This window comes from Tetrao urogallus (genome assembly GCF_951394365.1).
Source record: "Tetrao urogallus genome assembly, chromosome: 1".
Taxonomy (NCBI): Eukaryota; Metazoa; Chordata; class Aves; order Galliformes; family Phasianidae; genus Tetrao; species Tetrao urogallus.
In genome coordinates, this window is record NC_136813.1 from 126618327 (window position 1) to 126644935 (window position 26609).

At 38.9% G+C, this 26609-nt stretch overlaps 1 protein-coding gene across 1 annotated transcript in view; it reads left to right on the forward strand.

Annotated features, from left to right (window-relative positions):
- Positions 1–26609, forward strand: part of ITPR2 (inositol 1,4,5-trisphosphate receptor type 2) — a gene marked incomplete at both ends in the record, with an annotated part of 260856 nt that overhangs the window by 57024 nt on the left and 177223 nt on the right. Inside the window, 7 exons of the mRNA XM_079549692.1 lie at positions 8576–8620; positions 19463–19617; positions 20948–21047; positions 21187–21347; positions 23916–24057; positions 24838–24996; positions 25958–26130. Coding sequence (XP_079405818.1) covers positions 8576–8620; positions 19463–19617; positions 20948–21047; positions 21187–21347; positions 23916–24057; positions 24838–24996; positions 25958–26130 — 935 coding nt within the window. The remainder of the gene's footprint in view (positions 1–8575; positions 8621–19462; positions 19618–20947; positions 21048–21186; positions 21348–23915; positions 24058–24837; positions 24997–25957; positions 26131–26609) is intronic.

Sequence of the window (26609 nt, forward strand, 5' to 3'; positions counted from 1 at the left end):
TTTGCTAGGTAAAGAATTGGCTGGAGGTTCGGGCCCAGAGAGTGATGGTGAATGGAGTTAAATCCAGCTGGCGAATGGTCATGAGTGGTGTTTCCCAGGGGTTGATACTGGGTCCTGTTGTGTTTAAAATCTTTATTGATGACCTAGGCATGGGGGGATTGAGTGTACCCTCAGTAAGTTTGCAGATGACACCAAGTTGGGAGGAAATGTCCATCTTCCTGGGGGTAGGAAGGACATTCAGAGAGATGTATACAGGCTGGATCACTGGACTGAGGCCAATGGGATGAAGTTCAACAAGCGCAAATGCTGAGTCCTGCACTTTTGTCACTAGTCCAGGCAATGCTACAGGCTTGGGGCAGAGTGGCTGGAAGACCATGTGTAAGAAGCAGACCTAGGAGTATTGTTCGATCCTTGGCTGAACATGAGCCAGTGGTGTGTCCAGGTGGCCAAGGAGGGTAATGATATCCTGTCTTACATTAGAAATAGTGCTGCCAGTAGGAGCAGGGAAGTGATCATCCCTCTGTATTCAGCTCTGATGAGGGCAAACATTGAGTACCATGTTCAGTTTTGGGCCCCTCACTACAAGAAAATAATCGAGGCCCTGGAGCACGTCCAGAGAAGGGCAACAAAACTGGTGAGGGTCTGAAGCACAAGAGCTTATGCTCCATCTCAGATATGTGTCTCACTGGAAAACTCCTTTAGCTTTCTTGGGTTTGTTTGTTTCTTTGTGCAGAACTGTTCTTGATAAAGTCTGATCAGAGTTTTATTCTAAGCTTTTTTTTGTAAAATCCCACATGAAATGTACTTTCAGCTTTGGGGCTGTTTTAGCACCATATGCTTAAGTTAAGTAAGATAAGAATGGTTAAAGCAGGCTGACGTGGGAAGTACTGAGTTAGATATGTCATCACAATTATATGAACATTCTAAATTGAACAGGAAGAGCCATCGAAACCACCAAAGATGTAGTTCGGTGATAAGAGTACTTCAGTGACAATGTAGACTTGCAGAAATGTTGTGTTTCTGCAGGTTTTCAGTTGTGGTCCCATGACATGTTGTGCTGTCCCTGAGGTTCTGCTGGCTCAGACTGGATCACAGCAGGGAATGTATTGAAAATCAGATTGGAAATAAGGTGTGGGGGTGCAAGTGGTTGGGGTAGATGAGTGGGAACTGCTAGTATCAAAACCAGCATCGGAGGCCCTGTATTTCACCTTGCTATGGTGTATGTAAACTGCTTGCTGAGAACCCTTGAATTAATGATCCATAAAAACTCTTTATATTCCTCTTGTCTTTCCTGAATAAATTATTCCAGTATCGTTTCACTCTGCTTTTCTGTCAAAATTGCCTAGGTTTCTCTTCACTTTAAATTGAGAACTGCTATAAATCTTGATTTGCTTTCTTTGAAATGGATTTCTGTGTTATGCCTCCTTCAGTTGGTGTTAAAAATACCAGCTTGCCACATGATATACATCGTTGTAATATGCATTTATCTACATGGACGGAGTCAAACTGTAATAGATTTAATTCTGTTGTAATGATCACTTGGTTTGGATCATGGTGAAAATAGCCAAGTGCATGTTCAAGTTCATACTGATGGGAAATAATGCTTTCCTTCCTTCTTTACTGGACATAAGGAAGTGGAAGTTGTTGCCATGAGAAGTGAAAACAAAGCATTTAATGACATTTTAAGAAAGATTACATATTTGTATGAGTAATAACATCCTCAGCATTACCTGAGATTAAAAAAACATAAAAGGAAATCAGTTCTTGAAGTGGAGGCCATAAATCAGGATTAACCCATTGGAACCTTGGAGAAATACCTGTAGTTTTAAGGACTTTTTTTTTCTTTTTTCTTCTTTCTTTCACATTCTTAGACTGTGGTGGAAAATGGCGTAGAACAGTGGTTGTTTTATTTATGTATTTGTTTGTTTGTTTGTTTTTAAAGGCAACTGAGACTAAATGTCTGAAGGCTGTAATTTAGGCCTTTTCATACTGTTTTTGCAGACTGGAGTATTGGCAGAGATCTTACATGTTCAGGAAGCAAAACAGGCTTCTCTGTGGTACTTTTTAGGTTAGCAAAGAAGCAAACCTTCGCTGAAAAAATGTACTTCTCTCATTACAGAGCTAACATAGAGAAGGTGAATTCTGTGTGTTTCCTTCTCTCTTTAGAAACAGTTTGAAAAATAACTGTATAAAAACAGGCTTTAACTGAGATGATATGCAGGTACTGTTTGCTCAAGGATAACAGTATGTAAACTGTAGAAGGTACCAGGAGATGGCAGCATCTACCAAAGCCTTTTTGCATCTGCTCTCACATTCGTTTTGTTGGTATTGTGGGACCTCCTTACCTGAAGATTGCTTGAAAATCTTCAGTTTGAGTCGATTTTCTCGCATTGTTTTTTGTTAAATGTTAATACAGCATTCTGATCATGTCAGCCTGTTGTGCTCAGTGGTTAAAGGATCTTGTAAGAAAAAGGCATGTCAAAGTGACAGAGTGAACTCAGCACTATGTGCCCTATTTATGTTTTTCACTGTCTCATAGGAGGCCTGTAGTTTTGTTCTGCTGCTCTGTAAGGACTGCAGAATAATTTACAGTTATGCGTGAAGAGATGGAAGAGATCCAGAGACTATGGGAGAAGAACGGATTACTGATTTACAGAGCCAGTTTGACCTGTTCCACAGGTTCGGATATGACTTACCCAAGTGAGGTTAGGAGTGGTTCCTGTAGCAAAGCTAGGGCTAGGTTTTCAAAGGTTTTTGAGGACTTTGGGAATGCATCCTGACTTGTCTCAATTGTGTGGAAATTAGGAACAACATGTGTGTGTGTCAGTGTGCGTATACCTTCAAAAATCTGGATCTTTGGGAAAGGTTTTTTCTCTCAGCAAGCTGGTTTTGCAGTGGTGATCTATGAGCCTGTATTCAGCTGGGACTTTTCTATCCTGCCTGAAGTTGGCTGCATTTGAGCAGTGTTTATATGCGTATGAGCTTTACGAGGAAAGGAAAGGAAGTGTGAAGGCATAAACACAGTATTTATGGTCATTTAGTCATTATATGGGTGCTTCAGTTATTAAAAACACAACTGCTGGTTTTGCATTTTGGTGTGTTCCAAAACAACAAACATGGTCAGTTCTGTGTTGCTTTTTATTTATCACTTCAAGATAACTTGGGAAGCTTTTAGGAAACTATATTTGTACCACTTTTATTTTTGATGCTTGATGAAGGTTTAGAAGGTTTTATTTATTATTTTTTTTCACTGTAAAAATTTCAGTGATATCTAATTCAATCAGCCCTAGTTATTTCTGGGAGGGCTGCTGAAAGTCATAGGGGATATTAACATTCAGAATGCTTTTTATGTTGACATAACAATTCCTAGTGAAGGTATGGCCCAGCATTCAGGTTAGACCAAAAGATCTTTTGTGTACTTTTCTTCCTTTCTAATTCTTTTGCAGAGTGGGATGTTGCTATGTGGGGCTAAGCATCAGGTTTCTAACCTTAATCTTGGTAGAAGCAAAGGGATTTCCCAGCCAGTAATCTTTCCTGGCCTGAAGTAGAACTACATTCCTAGACAGCTCTAGTTTTTGCCACTGGCATGTGACCTTTAAATCAGTTGTGAATTAGGCATACCATAAGCATTGGCTTGCCATTGCTGTAGTACTAAAAATGCCTTCAAGATGACCTATCCTTTCTTCTTTACAAGGGTGAACAATTGGGTTAGTAGGGTGTCAAAGCTGATTCTGTTTCCCATTTTTGACTAGCAGATAGTTCACCCTCACAGGGGGTTCCCAGCACTGTCTGTGGCCACTTAACTTGGCTTGTGCCTGAAGCCAATAGAAAGATTCAGCTCTCTGAGAGCTGCCTGGAAACTTGTCTGATGTACTAAAGCAGGGCTTGTAAGCAAAACAACAGCAAAATAAATCCTGAAATAAATGGTCTTTTCAGGTTTTAAACTTCCCTCACATGATGATTATCAGGAGCCTTGCACCAGGTGCTGTGGCTGTACTGAATGGAATATCTAGGTAGAGTTGTAGCCACTCTTTCTCCAGCAAGTTAATAGGATGGCAAGAGTTCTTTGAATGTCACTGAAGTCTTTGAAATTGTGCAAAAGTCCTTTGGATTTATTGAAAGCTAATCAGTATGACATAACAAAGAACCAAGTAAGTCTAATGAAGAAGAAACATTTGAGAAGTTGATTTTTGTTTTTACTTTTGTGGTGGCTATTTTGCCCTCAAACCACTTGGCCTCATTGATTGAGTAACAGGCTCTGTGTTAACAGGCTAGTTATCAAATGGAATGGAAACTGTTTTTATGTGTTGAATTAGAACCTTTAATTCTTTGACTAATACTGGTTTTAATCAGGTAATTAAAATACTCTTTTAGCTGAAATTTGACAGTCTAATTATCTCCTTGATGAGTTATTTTAAATATCCTTTACCTAGTCAAAAAAATGTGATTAAAAAAAGCATGAATATTTTTCTCCAAACTTCCCTTTCTTAATTAAACAAGCATCTGAAAATAGCCTTTTTGAGTACTTTCTACGCATTCCTCTGCCTAAGAAGATAGCATCCCATGTAAAAGTGAAATTCTAAGTTATTTGTCTACAGCGTGGACTGAGATTTTAAATTGCTTGCTGAACTGTAAGACATGTCTTACTATGTGTAGATGCAAAGCAAACCAACCACCAACCAACCAATCAACCAAAAAGTCAACAACAAAAAAACAAGAATAGCATATTAATAATAAGTTGTTCTACTCAGTAGTGGAATCTCAGGCGATTATGCAATGTAAAGTCATAGTAATGATAAACTTAAGGTATAAATTTAACCACCTTTAATAATCAATGGAATTAACAGAGCCTGGGACTTGTGGCACTTGTAATCTAACAGGATACTTCTCAGGATTAGCTGGGCACATGCATTTACTGAGCGGTGACTACCAAAAGTAACACACAAACACATACAATTGCAAGTTGCATCTTCCTCCTATGCTGACTTTGCAGCATGGTGATCATGTTTAAAAATGCCAAAGTAGTCAATAATTTTAGTGTTTGAAATATGATGTTGTGTGGTTGTGGGAGCCTTCTCAGGGTATTGACTGTCCTTGTTTGCTGATAAGTTTGCTAGGCCACTTCCAAGCTCGCTTCCCCAGTAGAATCAATCCAAATCAAATTTAGTTCTCAGATATTTCCTGTATGCTATACAGCGCAAGCTGCATTTGCACTTTCTTACCATAACTACTGTGATAGGGCCTCATCATAAGAAAAACCTTGTGTAGCACATAAGTCAGTGTTCACTGTTGGTCCATATATGTTAAACCATAAAAGGTTATGTGGTAACCCTATTTTCTGGAGTTCAAGGGACTTTATGTGGTCTGGAGGATTTGTAGAGTTCGATCTGTGTTTGTATTTATAAGCAAATGAAAAAGACCAAACATCTGTGGTGTCGTGAATCATTGTCATTTGAGCTTTGACAGCTGGTTATATTAGCCTTGCCCAACTGTAAAATCCATGTAATAGGGCTTGCCTTTTACATGGCAGTGGGGTGAATGACAGGCAGAAATACAGTCGCTCACCTTGAGCCAGTTATTCAGGAGTACTATTTAAGCCACACTGCTTCCATCACTTTTTGTCATGTGGCCATTTCATTTCTTCGCTGATGTGAATTTTCCTTTGTTCTTTCCTATTTACGCTCTACTACTGCAGTCTCCTTTACTTGATGCAGATTGCACCCTCCTTACCACCATATAGCCACTGCTGTTTTCTCATTTACTGACTTGCCTTACATAATCAATGAACTATGGGATGGTATGGTGAGTCCATGAGCTTGCCATAATACAAGATGAGTTTCAAGGTCTTTGATATTGTTTTGTTGTCAGCACTGGTGAAGCTGAATTCTCGTTTGTGATTCTTCTTCCTTTTCTGTCCAAGAGAAGGTGAACAATAGCTATTTTTAGGTTTGTTAAAAAAGATGCCTTGGAGGATTAGAATTTCTGAATTAGAATTTCTGCATCAGAAAAAAAGCTGTTGGAAATATACCTTAAAAATAGTTTTAAAATTGAGCTCTTACTACAGTGATTTATACCGTTATACTTGCTTGAGCTCTGCAGTTTATAATGTGTCATTTTCTTTGTACCTATTGACTGAAATATACAGTATTTTGGGTACAATTTGGGAGCATTGCTACTTCAATAAGTCCAGTGACCTCAGAAAGCTTGAAGACTGCTAAGCTTAAATGAGATCCATTTTAGCATGGTATTCTTACTTACTTTCTTAATATCTTAAGAATTTTACTTGATTTCATTAGCAACAAGGAATAAATTCATTTTCAAGAGTTCTTTTGCTGGAACGAATTTTAATGTTGTTATTTTCAAGGATTCTTTTGTTAGGAGGTTCATTGAAGAGTGTACAAGTGATTTTATACCAATCAGAAAAAGCAATACATTTTGGAGAGCTAAGGCCATCGCTGTGTCTATAGCTCATTCTGTTGTACTTGGATATTGAAAAGAACTTGGTATAATATGACTTAAAATATTACATGATTTACACCTCTCTATCTGGAGAAATACAGGATAGGATAACAGCTAATAGTCTGATTTTTACAGATGCTCAACACCAACAACCTCAGCTGAAATGAAAATGACAGCTGCTGAGCTGAAAAGGGGGTCGTTAATGTCAGCTCTAAAACTGCATTCTGTCCTGTTTATTGCTTAACCTGTTTAACCTCAACATCTCGAACTTTCTCTAAACAACATCTTTATAGTTTTGTTGTCTCTGTTTCAATGGGGCAAGAAAAGCCATCGTTAAGGATACACTTCATTTTTTATTTGAGCCTTCTGTCTTCCTCTGTCCACAAGTGAACTATTTTGAAAATCTGAAGGTAATCTCTTCAGTCATTTTAGATTTAGATTTCAGATTTAACCTTTTTATTCTTCTCTGCACTGCCTGATAATTTTCCCTGCTCTTGATGTACAGAGTACATCAAAGTACAAGTTTGTCTGAGTGGGCACCTGAAATTATTTTAAGATGCTGAGTGAACAGAAGTAATGCTGAAAGAAGTGTGAGAAAACTAACAAAGAAACAGTTTTATATAATGCATATATATACATATGTGTACATAAACATGTAACTTCTAGTTGTCTGTGGCTTAGTGTTCCTCTCCCATTCTTGTTGCTTTATAATAGAATTGGGTGGGTGCTGAGGTAAGAGAATGTGTGGGAATGTCATGGAGGTGTAAAACGGAAGATTGGGGATAGATGTCAATGTGGGGAGGAAAGCAGGCTCTGTAACATCGATTTTTGAAGGTGACACAGTGGCTAATGTGAATAATGAAATGAAGGCAGAAGAATAATGTTTTGTCCTTTTATGTGTTAACACATCAAGTCATGATAGAAAACAAAGAGATTTTCAGCAATTTTAGGATTGTCTAAATGTTTTCCTCTTTTCTTGAGGCTTATCAAGTGGAGAGGAGATGTCTTTTTTTGTTAAAGAGACATGAACAGTAGAGTAATAATAAAACCCCTCTAGACTTGATAAAAAAAAAAAAAACACAAAAAACACCACACAATAGTTCTGCGTGTAACGTTAAATGTGTGATGATGATAACGTAATATTAAAAAGTATGACTGGAATTCATTCATTTTGCCCTGTGCAATTCACTTCTTGCTCTTGTTAATGCCAAATTCATGCCAAGAAAATGACTGTACTTACCTGTACATGCATAACCATTTGTTATAAGTAATAATTTCAGTTCCACATCTTCAACCTCTTGAAGGTATATCCTGTGGCAAATATTGAGGTAGAAGCGTTTCATTACATAAATCAAATCAGGAAACATTTTGTGTGCAGCCAATATGTAGGTGTATGTGTGTTTGTTTATTTGACTATATGTCTTCCTACATAATCCCCCATCTTCTAATCTACATAGTTTCCCTGTCAAAAGTAAAATCATATTAAATGCTGTTAAATAGCAATACATTACATTTAATAGTAGTATTTTTCATCCAAGCATTTCATGCTACTTTAGTTATTAATTAGTATTTGTTAATCCTAGTATGACATGGGAAATACCTTAATAATGTTTAAACAGAATCACGGAGTAATTGAACACTTGTCTGTAGTGACATTGCCATTTCTGTTTTAAAGAGGTATTTATTCAGAGCTAACTGTTGTTCTGTAAAATCTTAGTAGATGCAAAACGTTAATTTTTATCTCAATACATCTGCTCAAGGTCAGTCCTGTAAGTGTCTGTGTGTTGGTAGGGGTGACCGTAATTTGCTATATTTAGAATAGTAACTGCGCTTTCTCTCCATCGTTGGTTTGTTGTTTTTTTTTTTAATTATTATTTGAAAGTCTTCTCTTAACAAGCTTGATTGTAAGATTCACTTTTCTGAAGTGAGGACACAGCCAGTAAGTCGGCCAGAAATTAAATTGCTGATTCTCATACTCTAATTGCTACGCTAGTTCTAAATACTCCGTAATTCTTTTGCAGGATGAATACAATAAAGAACTGAACCAGTCCCTCTCACAAAGTTCTGAAATATTTAAGAGCTATCAAGATAGTTTTTAACTTCTTTTCTTTTCCAGCTTAACCCACACTATCCAGAAGGTAATAATGAAGGAAAAGCTTTGGTAAGTGGAATTTGTATGTTGCATGTAACCTGGGAAATACTATGTAATTAGCCTAATAATGCCCAACAAATGGAAGTCCTTTGTAGCTTTTCCTGTAGTAATGTGTCATAACCACTGAGGTTGTCTTCTCTGTCATGTGTAAGCTAGGTGCAACTCAGTACTGTCATTACAGAAAGCTTTCTCTTTTTTAAAGGAAGTGTTAGGCAGCTTATTCAAATTCTACATCAAATTGACAGTAGTTTGAAATCAGTTCTGCTTAGTGGCCACATATATGAAATTATTAATACTTACCAAATTAGAAATGCTACCTCATGGCAAAAACTCCACTCTCTTTAGCAAGAAAGCCAGGGGCAAGTGAGTCTGGTTATTTATGTACCAGAAAAAATTCAGAGGCTCTGCTAGTGGAGATGAGCTTCCCTGGGACATGTTTTTCAGTCAGGTGTGGCTCTAAATCTGAGAATCTGCTGAGACTCTTTTCATTATCTGTACTGAATACATGCGAGCAGATATTCAGGTTTAGACTGAGCCCTGCTGCACTTCAGGCAACTCTGACACCACACTTTCACAAGGACCTACATTGTCGCTGCGGTATGACTGCGTTGGACAAGAAGACAGATGCTTCCAGGCAATCTGGAGCTGTTAAAGGCAAAGGACTTCATCTTGTACAGTGCTAAGAGCATGCCAGCTAATACTGACTAACAAAGCGAAACCAGAGGTGTTGTGGTTTATTATGAGTGAAGGACGTAGATATAAAACTGTGAGGGAATCTTATTCTTAAACAAATAATCCAAAAGGAATAATTCCTCCATCACATTCATGAGACTGCCTTGAAACAGCTGAGATCTTAGGAGAAATAAACTTAATTTCTTTCTGTTGGCCTTCTGGCTTTTGTTCTTTTAAAGGACACATTTTCAAGTTTTTCTCTGCAAGGGGAAGAGTTTTTTGTTCTACTTTTTTTTTTCTTTTTTTTTTTTCTTTAAATGAAAACCAAGGTTCTTACATAATCATATGCCTCCAGCACTGCAATTTGAAAAAAAATGGAGGCTGTTGTAGGAGTTGGTAACATTGGTTTTCCATCTTCCCTGGTATTTGGTATAAATAGTAATGTAGCAGTAAGAGCTCAGTTAGCCAGGGAAATGAAAATTCTCTCTTGTGAAAATATGGGAGCTCCAAGAGTTGTTTCACTTTTGTTTTGGAATCACATTTGAAGCCCCTGGAGCTTTCTGACAGAAACTGAGGTAAGTTCTAGAATATCCTCTTGAGTATTGAGTAAGGTGCTTGCCTGGGAATGCTTGGGTTCATGCTTTTGCTCTGAGAACAGTACAGCTGGGCTCACACACAGCTCAGTTGCATTAAAACTTAAGTTCACAGCATGATGGCACCTCCTTCATCAAATCTCCTAGTTATTACCTATTTAAGACACTCTAATTCACTTTGCAGAGCAATCTCAGTGTACAAACTTGTATTCTGTTGGATCAAAATTAAAACATACACATCTGGAACATAGATATACTGTGTTCTAGCCTCTCATGAGTGCCCAGCCCAGAAAACTGGAATAGAGCTAGTCTGAATTCAAACCTCTGAAAACATGTATAGGGTTGATATTAGGTCCTCATCACAAAGGATTCAAATGTATTATGCTGTGCAATACTAATTTGTATGTAGTATAGGGTATCCAGCTGTAGCAATTTCTTGTCATCTAAATACATTGGTCACTCCAAAAGTAGTGCCTCTATTTATTTCCATGGAAGCTACAACAGGTATAAAAAGAAGAAGAACGCTATTTGATAGAGCAAATTCTCAGCTGTAAAACATTGTTTTTCAACATAGCTGTTACCATTAGCTATGCATTTTCACTGGTGACCAATCAGGTTGGAAAAGACCTTAAGGATCATAGAGTGATGAGCAAGAGCTGCATGCCACGCTCATAAAAATCTGCATGGCCACCTGGAAAGTGGCTTGTCTTTCACATTGCTGTCACCGCTGCTGAAATGCACCACCTCCACCTCACTGTGCTCACATACACTGTTTCGTCTCCATAAGCATTCAGCAAGTGTCAATGAATGTCAATAGGTGCAATCTTTTTCTGCGTGGAGGTGTTCAAACACTTCTGCTTTATATGCAATTCCATGCCAGATGTCATTTTGCTAGACTGTCCCTCTGCTGCCATCTGCCTCAGGGCAATAAAATATAACAGAATTTTGCTGAAGAAGGTGCAGCCTCTACTGCCATACCATCAACATCCGTGTCTGACATTGTGGACCAACATAACAAAATAGGAGCAGCTCTCGTAGTTAAATATTTCCCGGACTGGATAATGAAGAGCACAAGTGATCTGAACATGAATGCTAAAGGCGACTTCTCTAACATTTTGGCTTAATCCTCCTGTGCACTGGTTTCAGTTAAGATCCAAGACCAGAGAAATCTGACTGGACAAATGTATCCATTAAAAATTTAATCAAAACTGGTTGATGATCAAAAGTGTTTTTCTGTGGAAATTTTACTTTACCCAGTCAGCACTTTCAGTTGAAGATATTTTGTGGAAGAAATCCTGATAAGGCTTGGTAATAGGCTTATCAGGAGGCTTGGTCTGAGACTGCCTTGTGAGAGTGAATGTATACAAGTGTATGGGACCAGATGACATTCATCCCAGGATCCTAAAGGAGCTGGCTGATGTGGTTGCTGAGTTGTTCTCTATATATTTGAAAAGTCATGGCTGTCAGGCGAAGTCTCCAGGAAGCGGAAAAAGGGAATGTCACTCTCATTTACAAAAAGGGGTGGGAGGATGACCCGGGGAACTACGGACCAGTGAGCCTCACCTCTGTGCCTGGGAATATCATGGAACAGATCCCTCTTAAAGACTCATTAAGGCACATGGGAGATGAGCAGGTGATCCGAGACAGCCAGCATAGCTTTATCAAGGGAAGGTTATACTTGACCAATCTGGTGGCCTTCTGTGTTGGAGTGATGACATCGCTGGATAAAGGGAAAGTGACTAATGTCATCTACCTGGACTTGGGCAAGGCTTTTGACATCTTCCCTGCCCATATCATTATATCTAAATTGTAGTGATAGGAATTGGAGATAAGGTTGGAAGGCCACAGACAGAGAGTTGTGGTGAATGGCACTATGTCCAAGAGGACACCATTGATGTGCAGTGTCACCCAGGGATCTGTCTTGAGACCGGTGCTCTTCAACACCTTCATCAATGACAATTGATGACAGGCTTGAGTGTACCTTCAGCAAGTTTGCTGATGACACCAAGCTGAGCAGTGTGGTTGACGCAGTGGAAGGAAGGGATGCCATTCACAGGGACCTCAATAGACTCAAAAGGTGGGCCCATGTGAACCTGATGAGGTTCAACATAGCAAAGTACAAGAGTTTTGCACTCGGTTCGAAATAATGCTAGATACGTATAAAGACTGGGAGAAGAATTCCTTGAGAGTAGCCCTGTGGAGAAGGACCTGGGGGTCCTGGTGGATGAAAAACTGAACGTGAGCAAGCAGCGTGCTCTTTTAGCTCGGAAGGCCAATAGTATCCTGGATTCCATCAGGAGTGGCCAGCAGGGACAGGGAGGTGATTGTTCCTCTCTACTCTGCCTTCATGAGGGCCCATCTGGAGTACTGCAACCACGTCTGGGGCTCCCAGTACAGGAAAGATGTAGAGATGGTCCAAAGGAATGCCACAAGGATGATCACCTCCCCTATGAAGACAGGCTGAAGGAACTGGGCTTGTTCAGCCTGGAGAAGAGAAGTCTGCAAGCAGACCTCATTACAGCCTCACAGGGAATTATAAACAGCAGGAGAATCAACTTTATACAAGGGTAGACTGGGATAGGACAAGTGGGAATAGTTTTAAGCTCAAGGAGGGAAGGTTTGGGTTGGAAGAAGTTCTTTAGAGAGAGAGAGTGGTGAGGTGCTGGAACAGGCTGCCCAGAGGGGTTATAGATTTTCTGTCCCTGGAGGTGTTCAATGCCAGGTTGGGGCCCTGGGCAACCTGGTCTAGTATTAGATCTGGAGGCTGGTGATCATGCCTGTGCCAGAGGGATTGGAACTTTGGTGATTTTTGGGGTCCTTTCCAACCCAAGCCATTCTGTGAGGTAGACATACCTCTGGATCCTTCACCTCTTTTTAGTGTTGTTGAAAAGACAATGAGTCAGCACTGATTATTTTAAGTCTTCATTCTGACCTTGAGCAACTGAGTAGAAAAAATTCTCTATGCAGAGATTTCTTTTATGCTGCAATGATGCAGTGTTTAATTGTCCCTCAAAAGTAAAAGAATCTTAGAGTGTTTGGAGTTCTTCAAGGGCCAGCCACATCAGTCTTGTATCCAATACACAGGTGATGTAAAGCACACAAGCTTTCCTTGAACTGTGTTTTTCATGTGGTGTTTCTTCTGCCAGGTGACTGCCTCATTGACTCACTGCAAAGGCATCTTCTTTTTCATCTTTTGAACCAATTAATTGTGAAATGTTGCCTGCAAAGTAAATCTGCTGCTGTAGAAGGGGAGGTGGAAGTGGATCTACACCAGTGTAATTTGAAGGCTGAAAAGTAGGGAAATAGAAGAGGCATACTTGAATCTTTTCAGCTGAAGGAAGAAGCTGAGCCTGCAGCCTGTTTTGCTTTTCACTGCTGGGATAAAAGGGTTCCAGTTCTTTCTCTGTCATCTAGGTTTTAAAGAAGACACAACCATCTGTATGTTTTGTGCCAACCCTCAACTATAAATGTGTGATAGGGCTTCTTGTGCATGTTCTCTGCCTGGTTTACAAGTCCTGATCACGGTTGCTTAGGCAACTGTCAGTTTTAGGAAGCAGAAATGGAGAAGGATTTTCTGTGGTGCAATAGTGGGCATAGCCAGTAGACGCTTCCGAAGTCCATCTTTTTGCCTTAAGTGACTCAAAAATATGAAATAATTTTGGCAACTAAGATCAAAAATATTGCCAGAAGTCACTAGGGCTTTTGTTCTCAAGCTCTGTTTGGACTGCCTTCCTTGCTCCTTTATTGGCTGATTCATGAGATTCCAGCCAAATTTTATGGTGAAACATTGCTGTGATTTCTGGTAAAATTTAGCCTTACATTGAGTTGGTTAATATTCTTTGTGTGTGCTTTTCCCACATCTAAATTCTGGATTTTTTTTTTTTTTGTTTTTTGTTTTTTTGTTTTTTATTTTTTTTTTTAACATGATACCTTTCTCTGATTTAAAGGACTTATTAAAAAAAAGAATAAAAAAATAATTAAAAAAAAGGCTTATCCAGCTCTTGAAGTGTAGGAGATTGTAACGTGTAGTGCATCAAAATACAGTGTTCTGTTACAGCTCCCATTAAATCCAAAATTGGTGTATTTTATGCTGCGAAGTAGTCCATTATTTCCAATGACAGAAATGTACAGCACCTAGAAGAACACCATAAACACTGGGGAAATGTCAAGAGCAGCTGGAAATGTGGCATCTGTTAGTGCCTTAGTATTAAAAGGCTGTCTACCTTACCTCCATTTGTCTGCATTTTCATGAGAGCGCTCATCCTAAGCAGTTCCAAACTGAGTTTTATTATTCAGATTTCTCTTGGAATTGAGACTGGTATGTATTTACATTTCTTTTAAAGTAGCTAGACTGTTCTGCCATGGACTTCTTGGTGCAATTTGATATACCTCCTTTGACTTATTGCTATCTCTGTTTATGGATGCCAAGAAGCAATGCAATTCAAAGCTTGCTTTCTTACTTCCATCCTAACTTATTTTTTTCCTGATAAACATTTTTTTTTTTCTCTTTTTCAGTTTTATTTTTTAATTACCTTCCAGCAACTAAGTTTGTTTAATTAAATTTCATAATGTGTGACACAGGTAATGTCATTAAAACAATTAGAGAATGTTTGGGGAATCTTTTTTTCAAGGCTGAGGCTGTAAACAATCTGAAAAACATAGAAAAAAAAAATCCTCAGTTTTAGAATGGCAGTGTCTCTGCTTATATAAAGCCAGCAGTCAGACCACTTGAGAGGCTCTGCAGTCACTGGGGGAGAAGGGGAGATACGGATGCTGGCACACTATTATTATTCTGCTGCTGCACACAGGTCTGAATCAGCTCTGAAAACGCATACATTGTTTCTTACAGAATGTCTCTGGCTCCTAACAACAGAATTGCAACGTGATGTCTCTGCTAAAAATGCGATGACTCACAAATGAGTCAACAGCGAAGGTGTTATAGGAGGCTAACTGCTGTCTGCCAGGGCTTCCTAACGTGAAGAAGTGATGCTGGCCATTAATTGGCTTTCTTTTCGTACAGAGTTTTTATGAACATCTAATAAATGGAGTTCTTCTTGTATTACTACTATGAATAAATTCTGGTTTCTAAGAGCCTCCTAAACTGGGTTAACATCTTGAGATACCACATTGTACTGGCTTTAGCAGGCTGTTTTTAAATTTAATTTCTGCTGAAATCTGTAGTGCAGCTTAATGTATTCATTCAGGAGTAGGGCATTATCCTCGTCTGTCTCTATGGTACAAGAGGTGTCCTCACCAGTCAGAATTGTAGATTGGATTTACATTCTAGAAGGAAAGGCATTCCAGGCCTGTTTTTTGGTTTTTTTTTTTTTTTTTTTGTTTTTTTAATGAGTTTTTTTTTCCTCCTTAAGTGTTTTTATTTATTTATTTATTGCAGGTAGGCCATTCCTAAACAAAACTCCCTGTAAATCTTCCAAATTTCAGGTGTGATACCCAATAGAGATGAAGAATATAAGGACACAGAGTTGTTTACAATTGCTAGCAAATTATATGAAGATCTGTGAAGAAGGGTCATCCTCTGGGCTGCAAGTCTCAAGAAAGACAAATCTAATTATCTCCAATGACAATACAGATGTTGTCACTAATTACAATGTATCTGCCCTTCAGATTACAAACACTATACATCTTCATTGGATTTACATATACATTAAACTTCTTTTTAAGTTGTGATGCACAGCAAGCCAGTGGTGGAAGCCCAGGAGTTATGGTATTTGCTGTTAGCGTAGATCTTCAACAGAAGGGCTGATTCTTTTCACTGTGACTCCTTTTTTGAACTTTCAGCCTTTACTTTCCTACATGAGTTTGTTCTGGAAGAATGTCATGACCATTAGCTGTATAGAATCATAGACTCATAGAATCATGTGAGTTGGAAAGGACCTTTAAAGATGATCTAGTCCAACTCCCCTGCAATAAACGGGGACATCTACGGCCACGTCAGGTTGATCAGAGCCCCATCCAACCTGACACTGAATGTCTGCAGGGGCAAGGCACCCACCACCTCTCTTGGAAACCTGTTCCAGTGCCTTGCTACCCCTATTGAAAAAAATTTCTTCCTAACATCCAATCTAAATCTCCCCTCTTTTTGTTTGAAACAGTTTTTCCTTTTCCTGTTGCAACATACCCTGCTAACGAGTCTGTCCCCTCCTTTAGATAGTGATAGGGTCCTCTCCTGTACCTTCTCTTCTCCACACTGAACAGCCCCAGCTCTCCTTCTGGCCACACTTCTGATGCAGCCCAGGATATGGTTGGGTTTCAGGGATGCAAGGGCACATTGCTGGCTCATGTCCAGCTTCTCGTCCACCTGTATCTCCAAGTCCTTTTTTCAGAATTGTGCTCAGTCCTTTTGCCCCTGGCTTATAATGTTGGTGGAGGTTGCCACAATCCCAGATGCAAGATCTTGCACTTGAATTTATTGAATCTCATGAAATTCTCTTGGGTCCACTGCTTGACCCTGTCTAGGTTTCTCTGAATAACTGTCCATCCTTCAGGCATGTTAACCACACCACACAGCTTGTTGACTGTCATCAACAATCATCTATCATCAGCAGTGTAGCTGATGAAGATGCTGAAGAGTATTGGTCCCAGTACAGTCCCCTGTTGGACACCACTTGTCACTGATCTTCATCCAGACACTGAGCCATTGACCACACCACACTCTACATATAGTCTTGCAACCAGTTCCTCATCCATCAGTCTACTCATCAAATCTATATCTTTCAAATCTGGAGAGAAGGATGTTAGCAGAGACTGTATCCAAGGTCTTACTGAAGCCCAGATAGATGACATCATAGCTCTTCCTTTGTTCACTGATGCATTTATGCCATTGTAGAAAACTACTCTTTTGGAAGGTGAGGTCCAAATCCTGCCACACAGGAAAGTAACTGAATCTACATTTCCTGCATCCTTACAAGTGATTTTACTAGACAATTACAGAGTGAGGTGATTCCATTTTCTTTACCATACATATGTATCTAATTTGAATTGCTATAGCTTGTAACTAACTAACTTACCAACAGTTTGGGACAATCAAAACTATTTTTTTCTTAGTGAATTTACCATTTGTTTGAATTACTTTACCCATAGTTCTTGCCTTTTTTTTTTTTTTCTTTCTCTACTCCTAGCATGTAATTCACCTGTTTTTGCTGAAAGAATTCTTCACAGAATCATAGAATGACAGAATGGCTTGGGTTGGAAGGCAATTCAAGGATCATCAAGCTCCAAGCTCCCTGCCGCAGGCAGGGGTGCCAACCTCCATATCTCATACTAGACCAGTCTTGGGAGTTCTTTCTCTGGCTGCCACTGCCACCACTGAAACTCTTCATTTGCTTCTCTTCTTCTTCATGCTGCTTTGAGTTGAATTTTCTTCTCTCTGTATTTGAATCCCTTTACCTGTCTATTCCTCCCTTCTCTCAGTTGAATCAGTTTTTTGCTGGCTACATCTGCTATATGCCTGTTACTTACCTGTGCAAATGTCATTGTTTTATTCTACTTAGGAATGCTGTGTTTTTTATGTGTTTTTCATACCGCCTGATTAATGTGAAGCAGTCTAATACTTTCCCCTTCTTTCAACTTCCTCATATGGACTCATCAGCACATTTAATAGTGGCTAGATTAAGTGCAGATTCTGATGACTGCTTATTAAATTTGATTAAACATAAGAAACTTTCTGTGTGCAAATGCATATGCTCTCTCTTGCAGAGTTTTGTGCATGCAGTCAGGTGTAAATTCAAACATAAATATTAATTGTATTTTTCTATGCGATGACTGTATCTCTCTATCTGTGCACTCCTTATGTTTAATTTGTTTTCAGAGCTCTCAAGGTCAAAGTCACTTTTCGTTATGTTTTTATTCCAAAGAATAAGATTCATAATCATGGTTGGGTTGTGAGGTGTGTCTGAATTAAAGTATGAGGACAGTTCCGATGCTTTTGCTGCAGTGCAGTCTAGAACTAGTGCATAGCTGTTGTGCAGGCCAGATTTCCTTCAGCTAAGCTTGGCATTGCAGCTAGCAATATTATAGACACTGTCTTGCATTCTGTTGAGATGTGCTTTTTGAGACTAGAAACCAGCTCTTGCTTGTATGGCAGGTCTGATCCGGCAGGTGCTAAACCTGGCTGGCGGGGTAGAAGCCCGATAAGCTAACTCTATTGTTTAATAGCAATTGCTGGGGAAACTTGCGAGCAAGTGGAGTCAGCCCCAAACGTCAGGAGGAACTTCCTCACAGAACTGATGGTTACTATGAACTACTGAAGCACTGGAGACATGCCATTCACGTTACCTCTTGTCATGGAAACTTGCACATGTGTGTATGCTTATGTTTAATGACCCATGGGAGATGCTCAGACACTGTGTAATGAGGGAGTATAAAAATACTTAACACAGAGCAGAGCATGGTTTGATATTTTGGTGTGTTTTTCCTGGAGCCCTAAGGAAAAACTACATGATTATGAAATGTCCTCCCTTTTTGTATACCAGCCTTTACAGTTTGGAAATGATAGCAGAGTGGATCAGTTCTGGGAAAACGTAATTAGATTTGGATGTAACTTATGGGAAATATATAAAAAAAAGTCTGGATGCTGTTCTAAATTATCTTGTACAACTTACCCTTTCACTGACCTTGAACCTTGAACTTTGAAAGCTGGTTTTCAAATTTTTGTTTGGAAAATTTACCTGCTTTTTCAGTTTGGGTCTTATCCTAGGTTTGTAAAGGAGAATGTGTATGGAAATCATGGATATATATTTTTGCTGTTTTCTCAATCCTTACACGCAGGTTAAGTTTCCGTATGAGATTTTGTTTAACATTTTTTTGGGCCTGGAGTATCAAAGGGTGTGAGGACTGCACATATTCTCAGGCACCAACACAGCTTTGTAAGTGTCTCTGGAAAGCTAGGTGCCTGTGAAGGAGTGAAATTCCCCAGTTTCCGTGGACATGCACAGACCTGTGTTGGATCCAACTTCTGCTGCATTAGCAGCCTGTGCTAAGATTTCCACTGCAAGCTAGCTGGTGATTTTTGTCTCCTCTTTCCAGTGCCAAATAGATCTTAATGGGGCAAATACTCTGTCTCTTCCTATTTGGAAGGTGTGCAACTGCAATTCAGAATATATGGGAATGGAAAAAAAATCTAAATTTAAATAAAACAACTGTGGAATTAGGCCAATTGTTCACTTCTTTACTCCCTGCCTCCCTTTTGAAGATCCAGTTTTCATTAATGCTCTTCTTTTAACTTTGGCCCTTTTCAAGCTAGCACTGTGTAGTTACATCTGTTGGGAGTGAAGGGTCTGCAATTGGTACAGGTTTTTGAAGTTGTAGATGTCAAATAATAATGTATACAGTACTACAGTCTCTCTGTAGCTGGTGACCTGCTGTTGTTATAATGACTGTCTGAGACCCTGTGTGCCTGGGGCAAAGTGCATCCTTTGTGTTATGCACTCCAAAGCCAGTCACGGTACATTCTTAGTAGAATGTACACAAAACAAATAATACAATTTAGATTATTACTTGTCCACAAGGTAATTGGAGAATTTATAATGGGCGCTGATGCAAGCAAATAACCCTTGTGCCTAACCAGCAGAGAGATGGCGACCTTCCTGCTTCAAAGAAGAAACGCCAGGCAGGGGAGAAGATTATGTATACTTTGGTCTCTGTGCCACATGGAAATGACATCGCGTCTCTCTTTGAACTGGATGCCACCACTCTTCAGAGAGCTGATTGCCTGGTTCCAAGGTAAAAAAAAAAAAAAAAAAAAAGTTGTGGGATTGACAAGGTTTCTTCCTAGCATTATCCCTGTGAGTAAAGCAGAAAAAATCAACCATAAGCGAGTATTATCCTTCAGTTAAAATTTGAAGAGTGTTCACAGATAAACAAGAGATGTATAAAACATGATACTGCCACTGTGACTGGATAAAATAATTATAAGGATAAAACAAGTGACGCTTAAAGAGAATCTGTGAAGAGAAAAATAACCGGCTAAACGTTGCACAGATATGTATGAAGACAGAATTGAGTTGCACCGTTTGAAAAAAATGTGCTGCTAGTAGATCTAACTGAATTGTTCCCTACCAAATAATACGTATGGTGAACTGTGCTTCTGTTTCTGAACACGTCTGTTATTCAAATTAAGTCAGTAGTTGGTTCATAGGTTTTTCCTGTGCATGTTTGAAACTTCAATTGTTACTTCAGCTGGGATTGATTAGACAAGTCACATGGTGTTTGCTGTGGCTGAATGGGTATGAAGACACCTGGGGCTAGTAGTAGTTCCGAGTGTGGAGTTCAAAGCTAGATACCCACAAATAGTGATGTATGCAACTTAGAAGTATTTGCTTTGCAGAGTTTTGCCAGATGATTTTCTTACTTGAATACTTAAAGTCCATCAGCATGAAAGGGAGTGTGCTAATGAAGACTGTAGTGAAAATATTTACTGAGTGCAATTCAGAGTAAAAATTGTAATTGATTTATCAGCTCTGCTTTTTAATAATGCCAGAAATTATCAAATGGAAAGAGTTTAGAAGAATATCATACATGCTCTTTGTTTACTTGATTTTCGGTTGAGAACTGATAGTGTAAATGCTCACTCCTTGGAACAAGGTTTTGCACATCATAATGGTGAAACTGAAACCGTGATCAGTTTTACATTTGCACTTTTGTTCTGTGACAGCTTGAATGGGCTCATTACTTGGCAGAAAAAATAATAAGAAAACAGTTGTTTTTCTTCATGATGTGTATTTCAATTCAATTAGTATTTTAAAATACCTTTTAATTTTTTCCTTTTTTTTTTTTTCATATAAGGAATACTTTACTCCTAGACTTACGGGAATGTTTAAAAGCAGCATTCTGCATAATCCCAAGATGCTGTCCTTGTTACTGCTTTATGCTGGATCAGAAAGAAAAGACACAAGGGGAAATGGTGTTACAGTACCTTCTAGGTTTCCCTTGCCTTTTTATTATGAGTGGCTGGTGTCACATCTCATGTCCGCGTGTTAAACCACATCTCACCTTGCCCAGTTCAGCTCAGAAAGGATCCATCTAACCCACTGTTTGCTTTCCTCTCCTTTAGGAACTCCTATGTCCGACTGAGGCATTTGTGTACCAATACTTGGGTTACTAGTACTAGCATCCCAATAGACACCAATGAAGAAAGGCCGGTAATGTTAAAGGTAAACACTAATTTCTCAGGGTTGGAATCCCAACATAATTCCTAGAATTTCCTAAGAGTGATCTTGACATTATAAAATATGCATAATTGGGCAAAGGTGAGTGAATTGGTTACCTTAATTAAGCTACAAACTATTGCAGATTGGGACGTGCCAAACAAAAGAGGACAAGGAGGCTTTTGCCATTGTATCAGTTCCTCTATCTGAGGTCAGAGACTTGGACTTTGCTAATGATGCGAACAAGGTCTTAGCATCAACTGTTAAAAAGCTGGAGAATGGAACAATAACCCAGAATGAAAGGAGGTTAGTGAGCTTTTTTTATTGTTGTTGTTAAGTTAGTGCTACTCCTAGTATCATGGTATCATGTTATCACAGTAATGGCTAAGTGTAATTCATTGTACTGCGTGTTCATGCTGCTAGGGCAGTAGAAGCAAGACTTGCAGTGACTGAGAGACTGCTGTGATTGTCCCTTTCCTTTCTTTCTTATAAGAGGCACTGTTCTCACCTGATGACAGCAGCAGGACTTGAGGGAATGGCATGGAGGTGTGTCGAGAGGATCGGGTTGGGGATAGGAAAAGTCCTGGAACAGCGTCTCCAGGACATTGATCGTGGCACCATGCTTGTGTTCAAGGAGTGTTTGGACAATGCTTGAGGGTGTAGGGTTTGGATTTTTGATGGTTCTGTGCGGAGCCAAGTGGGGGACTCGATTATCCCTGTGGGTGCATTCCAGCTCATGATATTCTGTGATTCTGTGATTTTATTTTCCCTGTTTACTTTCCTGTTTTACATTTCCTTTTGTCTTCAGTGTTTACTCTTTATATCCATCCATGCTTCAATTCAAAGAATGTCTGTTCTTTGCACCCAGCCCTGAATTAAGGGATTTTGTTGTACTTTGTAGCAACGTATTTCCCACTGCAAGTGATGTGGTTGCCTATTTGTTTTCAGCTGTCTGGTAAAACTGAATGTTAGATAGCATCTCTTACAGTGTTAATTTTTATCTTTTATTCTACTGTGCATCATACAGAGCTTTTTGCTGGAAATGTTAATTTTTGGTGACAAAATAATTTATGCTGTTTGTCAAGTCCACAAGTCTTTTGTCAGTGGCAATTAGTACAGGTAGTTTAGTATCAGGTGAAGGATTTCTCTTAACAGGCAAATCTGTAACAGCCAAGGTATTAGTACACAATCTTGGAAAGCCATTTCATTCATTGTTGAGTCGAATCAGATGGGGATACAACATAATGAAGGTGTGACATCCTTGTATTAGCCTTGCACTGCTGCGTCACTGCAGTCCAGTATTGTCAAGTTCTGATGTTGATGTACTGGTACAACACACACATGAAATAATTGAGAACGGGAGTGGAGCAGAGCTGGCAGATCTTTAAGGAAGCTTTCAGCAGAAGAACACAAGAGCTCTCTATTGCCAGGTGTTGGAAGTCAGGAAGGGAAGGCAGCATGGCTGAACTGGGACCTGCTGGTCAAACTGGAGAGCAGGAAGAAAATATGCAGACAGTGGAAGTAGAGACAGGTACTCTGGGAGAAAGATAGGAAGACTTCTAGGCTGTATAGGGGTAAGGTCAGGAAGTCCAAGGCCCTGCTGGAACTGAATTCAGCAAGGGGTGCAAAGAAGAACAAGAAAAGCTCTGAGCAACCTGGTCTAGCTGTAGATGTCAAAATCCCCTGTACATTGCAGGGGATTTGGACTAGATAACCTTTAAAGGCCCCTTCCATCACAGGTGATTCTATGATTCTGTGATTTCATGATATTGCTGTTATTAGTTTGTTCCTGTGATTTCCTTTAAAAAAAAACCAAACAGACAACCAAAAAAACCCCTACTCTTCTTGTTTCCCTGTCTTATTACCTTCCTGCTTGGGTAAGTAGAGATTCCAAGAGCTCACTCCTAGTTGATCAACCCTACGTTTATGTTTCCTGCATTTTCTGTTAGTGAGGTGCTTTGTTCTGGGGACCTTACCGTTCTCCAACATCCACTACTAGGCTGAAAACTCATTTAGAGGGATTAGTTGAACATCCAAGCCTTCTTTTACTTAATGAAAGCTTTCTGTCTGGCTCTCAGAGATGTCATTGGAAATCTATTGAGCATCTTCCTGCCAGGTTTAGTAATTATAGACTAAATATTTGCCAAACTCAGACAATGCTGCTAAGGGTGGGAAATGTGCTGGGTTTTGTTTGTGAAAGACTGCCAATTCTTTTAAGGAAATTTGTGGTCATACATGCTTCTCTCTGTGTATGCCTGGCAAGGTATGCTAACAGCAAGGTGGCGATGACCTACATTGCTTGAAGATGGAAGGGCTTGCCTTTGTCCTGTTTTAGCATTTACTTCTGCCAAATCTTTTTTTGTGTAGGAAAGAATGGGTGAAATAAAAGTGGTTTTTTTTTCCAAGTCATTTTTCAATAGTTTCTCCTGTCAGTAGGGAAATAGTGCAGCGGCAAACTGTTTTTATTCCTCTACTGAGTGCACAATCTTGTTTCATGGGCCAATGTTACTAACTTCCCAGTGGAAATTGTTGCTGGGCTGAGTAAGAGTATCTGTCTACTGTTTCTGGGCCTTGCAGTCAGCTGGTAGAGATTTTGGATTTCTAAGCAGTGTGCATCTATTCTACATCAATTTTGCATCCTCCCTTTTTTCTTCTGGTTGCTGTTTAATGTCTTGGAAAATGTCACTGTGATGGATTCAAACCTGTGCTGATCTGAGACCTGGAAGCCTTTGGTATATGTCAAACTTAGCTTTGCAGTGATTGAAGTTCTGATGCACTAGATAAAGCTTGTTCTAAAATGTGATTTTCTTTCTTAATGAATCCTAACAAGTGTTGAATGACTGTGTATAATAAGGATCTGTCTATTCATTTTAGATTTGTGACCAAGTTATTAGAAGATCTGATTTTCTTTGTGTCTGATGTGCCTAACAATGGGCAGGAAGTTTTGGATGTGGTCATTACTAAGCCAAACCGGGAGCGACAAAAATTAATGCGGGAACAAAATATATTGGCTCAGGTATACTCTGTATGTTCAAGTATGAGTAACTTGATTGTACTTCCAAATAGATTGTAGGAGAGAAAGAATTGATAAAAACTTGGTTTCAGGTAAGTTGGCTTATGCTATCTTGAGTTATACGTAACTGGATTCATTAGACATGAAACTCATTAATCAAGACTCACAGCAAAAGGCCCGGAATTTAATGTCTGTTAGTCTCTTGTAATTCTGATGACTTATAAGATTTTTAAGACTTTATTTACAAGTAAATTGTTGAAGAAATTTGAAGCAAGTCTACTACATGGTCCTGATCCTGCAAGTGTTTTCCTTGAAGGAAAACTTATAATACCCTTATGGATCTCTGACTTATTTGAGGACTGACTGCATGTAAATCAGAATTAATATTCTTTTAAAGTGTCTTACTGAAATAGTAAATAAATAATAAAGTGAAAAGAATTAAACTAGATAGCAGCCCTTATGTGCTTTTTCATCCTTAATTTATCTAAAATTAAGGCACTTAACTGACAATGTTTTAAACTAGGATAACAGTCAAGAAAAAGTAGTATCAAACAAATTGGTGTGGAAATGCAAAGCTAAACGCTTATGTTTTAATGTCTGAGATTGTCCTTGTCCCTTTGCCCCTTTCTTATTCGGTGATTTGTAGATAATAAGTGAAGTGATTGAATTCTGACTTGAGCCTATAGATGCTTTGTTCTGATCCTGACAGAGGAAATTGACAGGTACAGGTTAAAAAAAAATCTTGGCTTGATTTTCATCCTCAGTGATTTTGATTTTGAACAGATATTCGGGATTCTCAAAGCTCCTTTTAAGGACAAAGGTGAAGGATCAATGCTGAGACTTGAAGACCTAGGTGACCAGAGATATGCCCCATACAAATACATGTTAAGGTTATGTTACAGAGTTCTCAGACATTCCCAGCAGGACTATAGGAAGAACCAGGTCAGTGGTATTCAAGAATTTTTCCTCTAAATTCTGTTATTTTACATCCTATGTTTGATGTTGCACTCCGCATTTACAGGTATGATCCTCTGGTAATCTTATCTTAAGGGAGAATGGAAGAACTGGGTTTTGTGTTGGTTAGTAGTAAGTAGAAAGAAGCTTACACAGACTCATGCTGTGAAATAGTGTTTTTGTTTTATAGGCAATTTTATATGAATGGAGTGATTAGCAATGAATGATATAGGTTCGTTCTCCTGGCGGGCTTCCATGTATCTTCACAGGCTCTGACTGAGATTAGTGTCCACTGCTTCCTTCATAGGCTCCAGGGTATCAGTGGGGAAGGCAAAATTCTCTGTGATTCTGTGCTGTAAATATTTATGTTGTGATAGCAGTGAGTCAAACCAGAGGCTGTTCAATCAGATAGCATGATTTTCCTCTGCTGGAGACTCCTGATGAACATGAGATAATTCAGAACATGATACTGAGTCCTTTGTATGTTGCAGCACAGAAAAGAGCCCTTACTAGCTTTATAGGGCTAAAGGAGCTGAAAATAAAAAATTGAACTGTTATGTGTGATGACTTTGTTTTCTTTCTAACACTTTTCAGAAATATTTTTGTCTTGCAGGAGAGAGAAGGGAAGAAGAGAGCAAGAAAGTTTCTTAAAATTATATAAAGTTTTGGTTTTCCTTTTTAAAAAAAAAGTTTGCCATTTCTTTAATTTTACACCTATTTTTATGTATTTATTTCTTTGATTTATGAAAGAATAACAAGAGTTAGTCAATCCTAATATTCTGTCTTGTTGGAGTACATATTTTAGGTGTTCAGATGTACCTTGTTTGGGCCAATTTAGTGAGAAAAGTTTTGAGGATTATTTTGATTGTTAATGGAGCTGGATATTTGCAATTCTAAAAGAAAAACATTATTGCTTAACAGATCATCACAGAGATTTTCATTTTTTCAGGAATATATTGCGAAGAACTTCTGCGTCATGCAGTCCCAGATTGGTTATGATATTTTGGCAGAAGACACCATCACAGCTTTGCTGCACAACAACAGAAAACTGCTAGAGAAACACATCACGGCTAAAGAAATCGAGACCTTTGTTAATTTACTCAGGAGAAATCGAGAGCCAAGGTTTGAAGTGGTCCATATAACATTACATTTGTAGCAGCCATGAATCTCCCTGCTATTTGTTATTATGTTATTGCTTTCTTCCAGCTAATTTTTTTTTTTTTGACCTCACAGACAAAAAAAAAATACGCGTACAGCACTGTGCTAGAAAATATCAGAGATATCGTACTTCTGGAGAGTTGATATCTGCATTTCAGATCTAAATCTTGGTGAAAAGTGAGGTTTTTGCAGAACGCTTCTGAAAGTTTGGCTTTACTTCAAATTGATTGAGACAACTGAACAGAAATTTTATTTTTTTGTAACTGCTGCTCCTCTGAAAGTGCTGTTTGTGCTGGTTGTCCTGCTAATAACAACCTTGATGGAAATGACGTTGATGTTAGCTTAACTAAGGTTTTATTAATCAGTTTTCCTGCTAATTTCCTAATCAGCTCCTGATTGCAAGTCAGAGCTGAAAAGATGGCGAATCAGGCGTAGGATGGCAA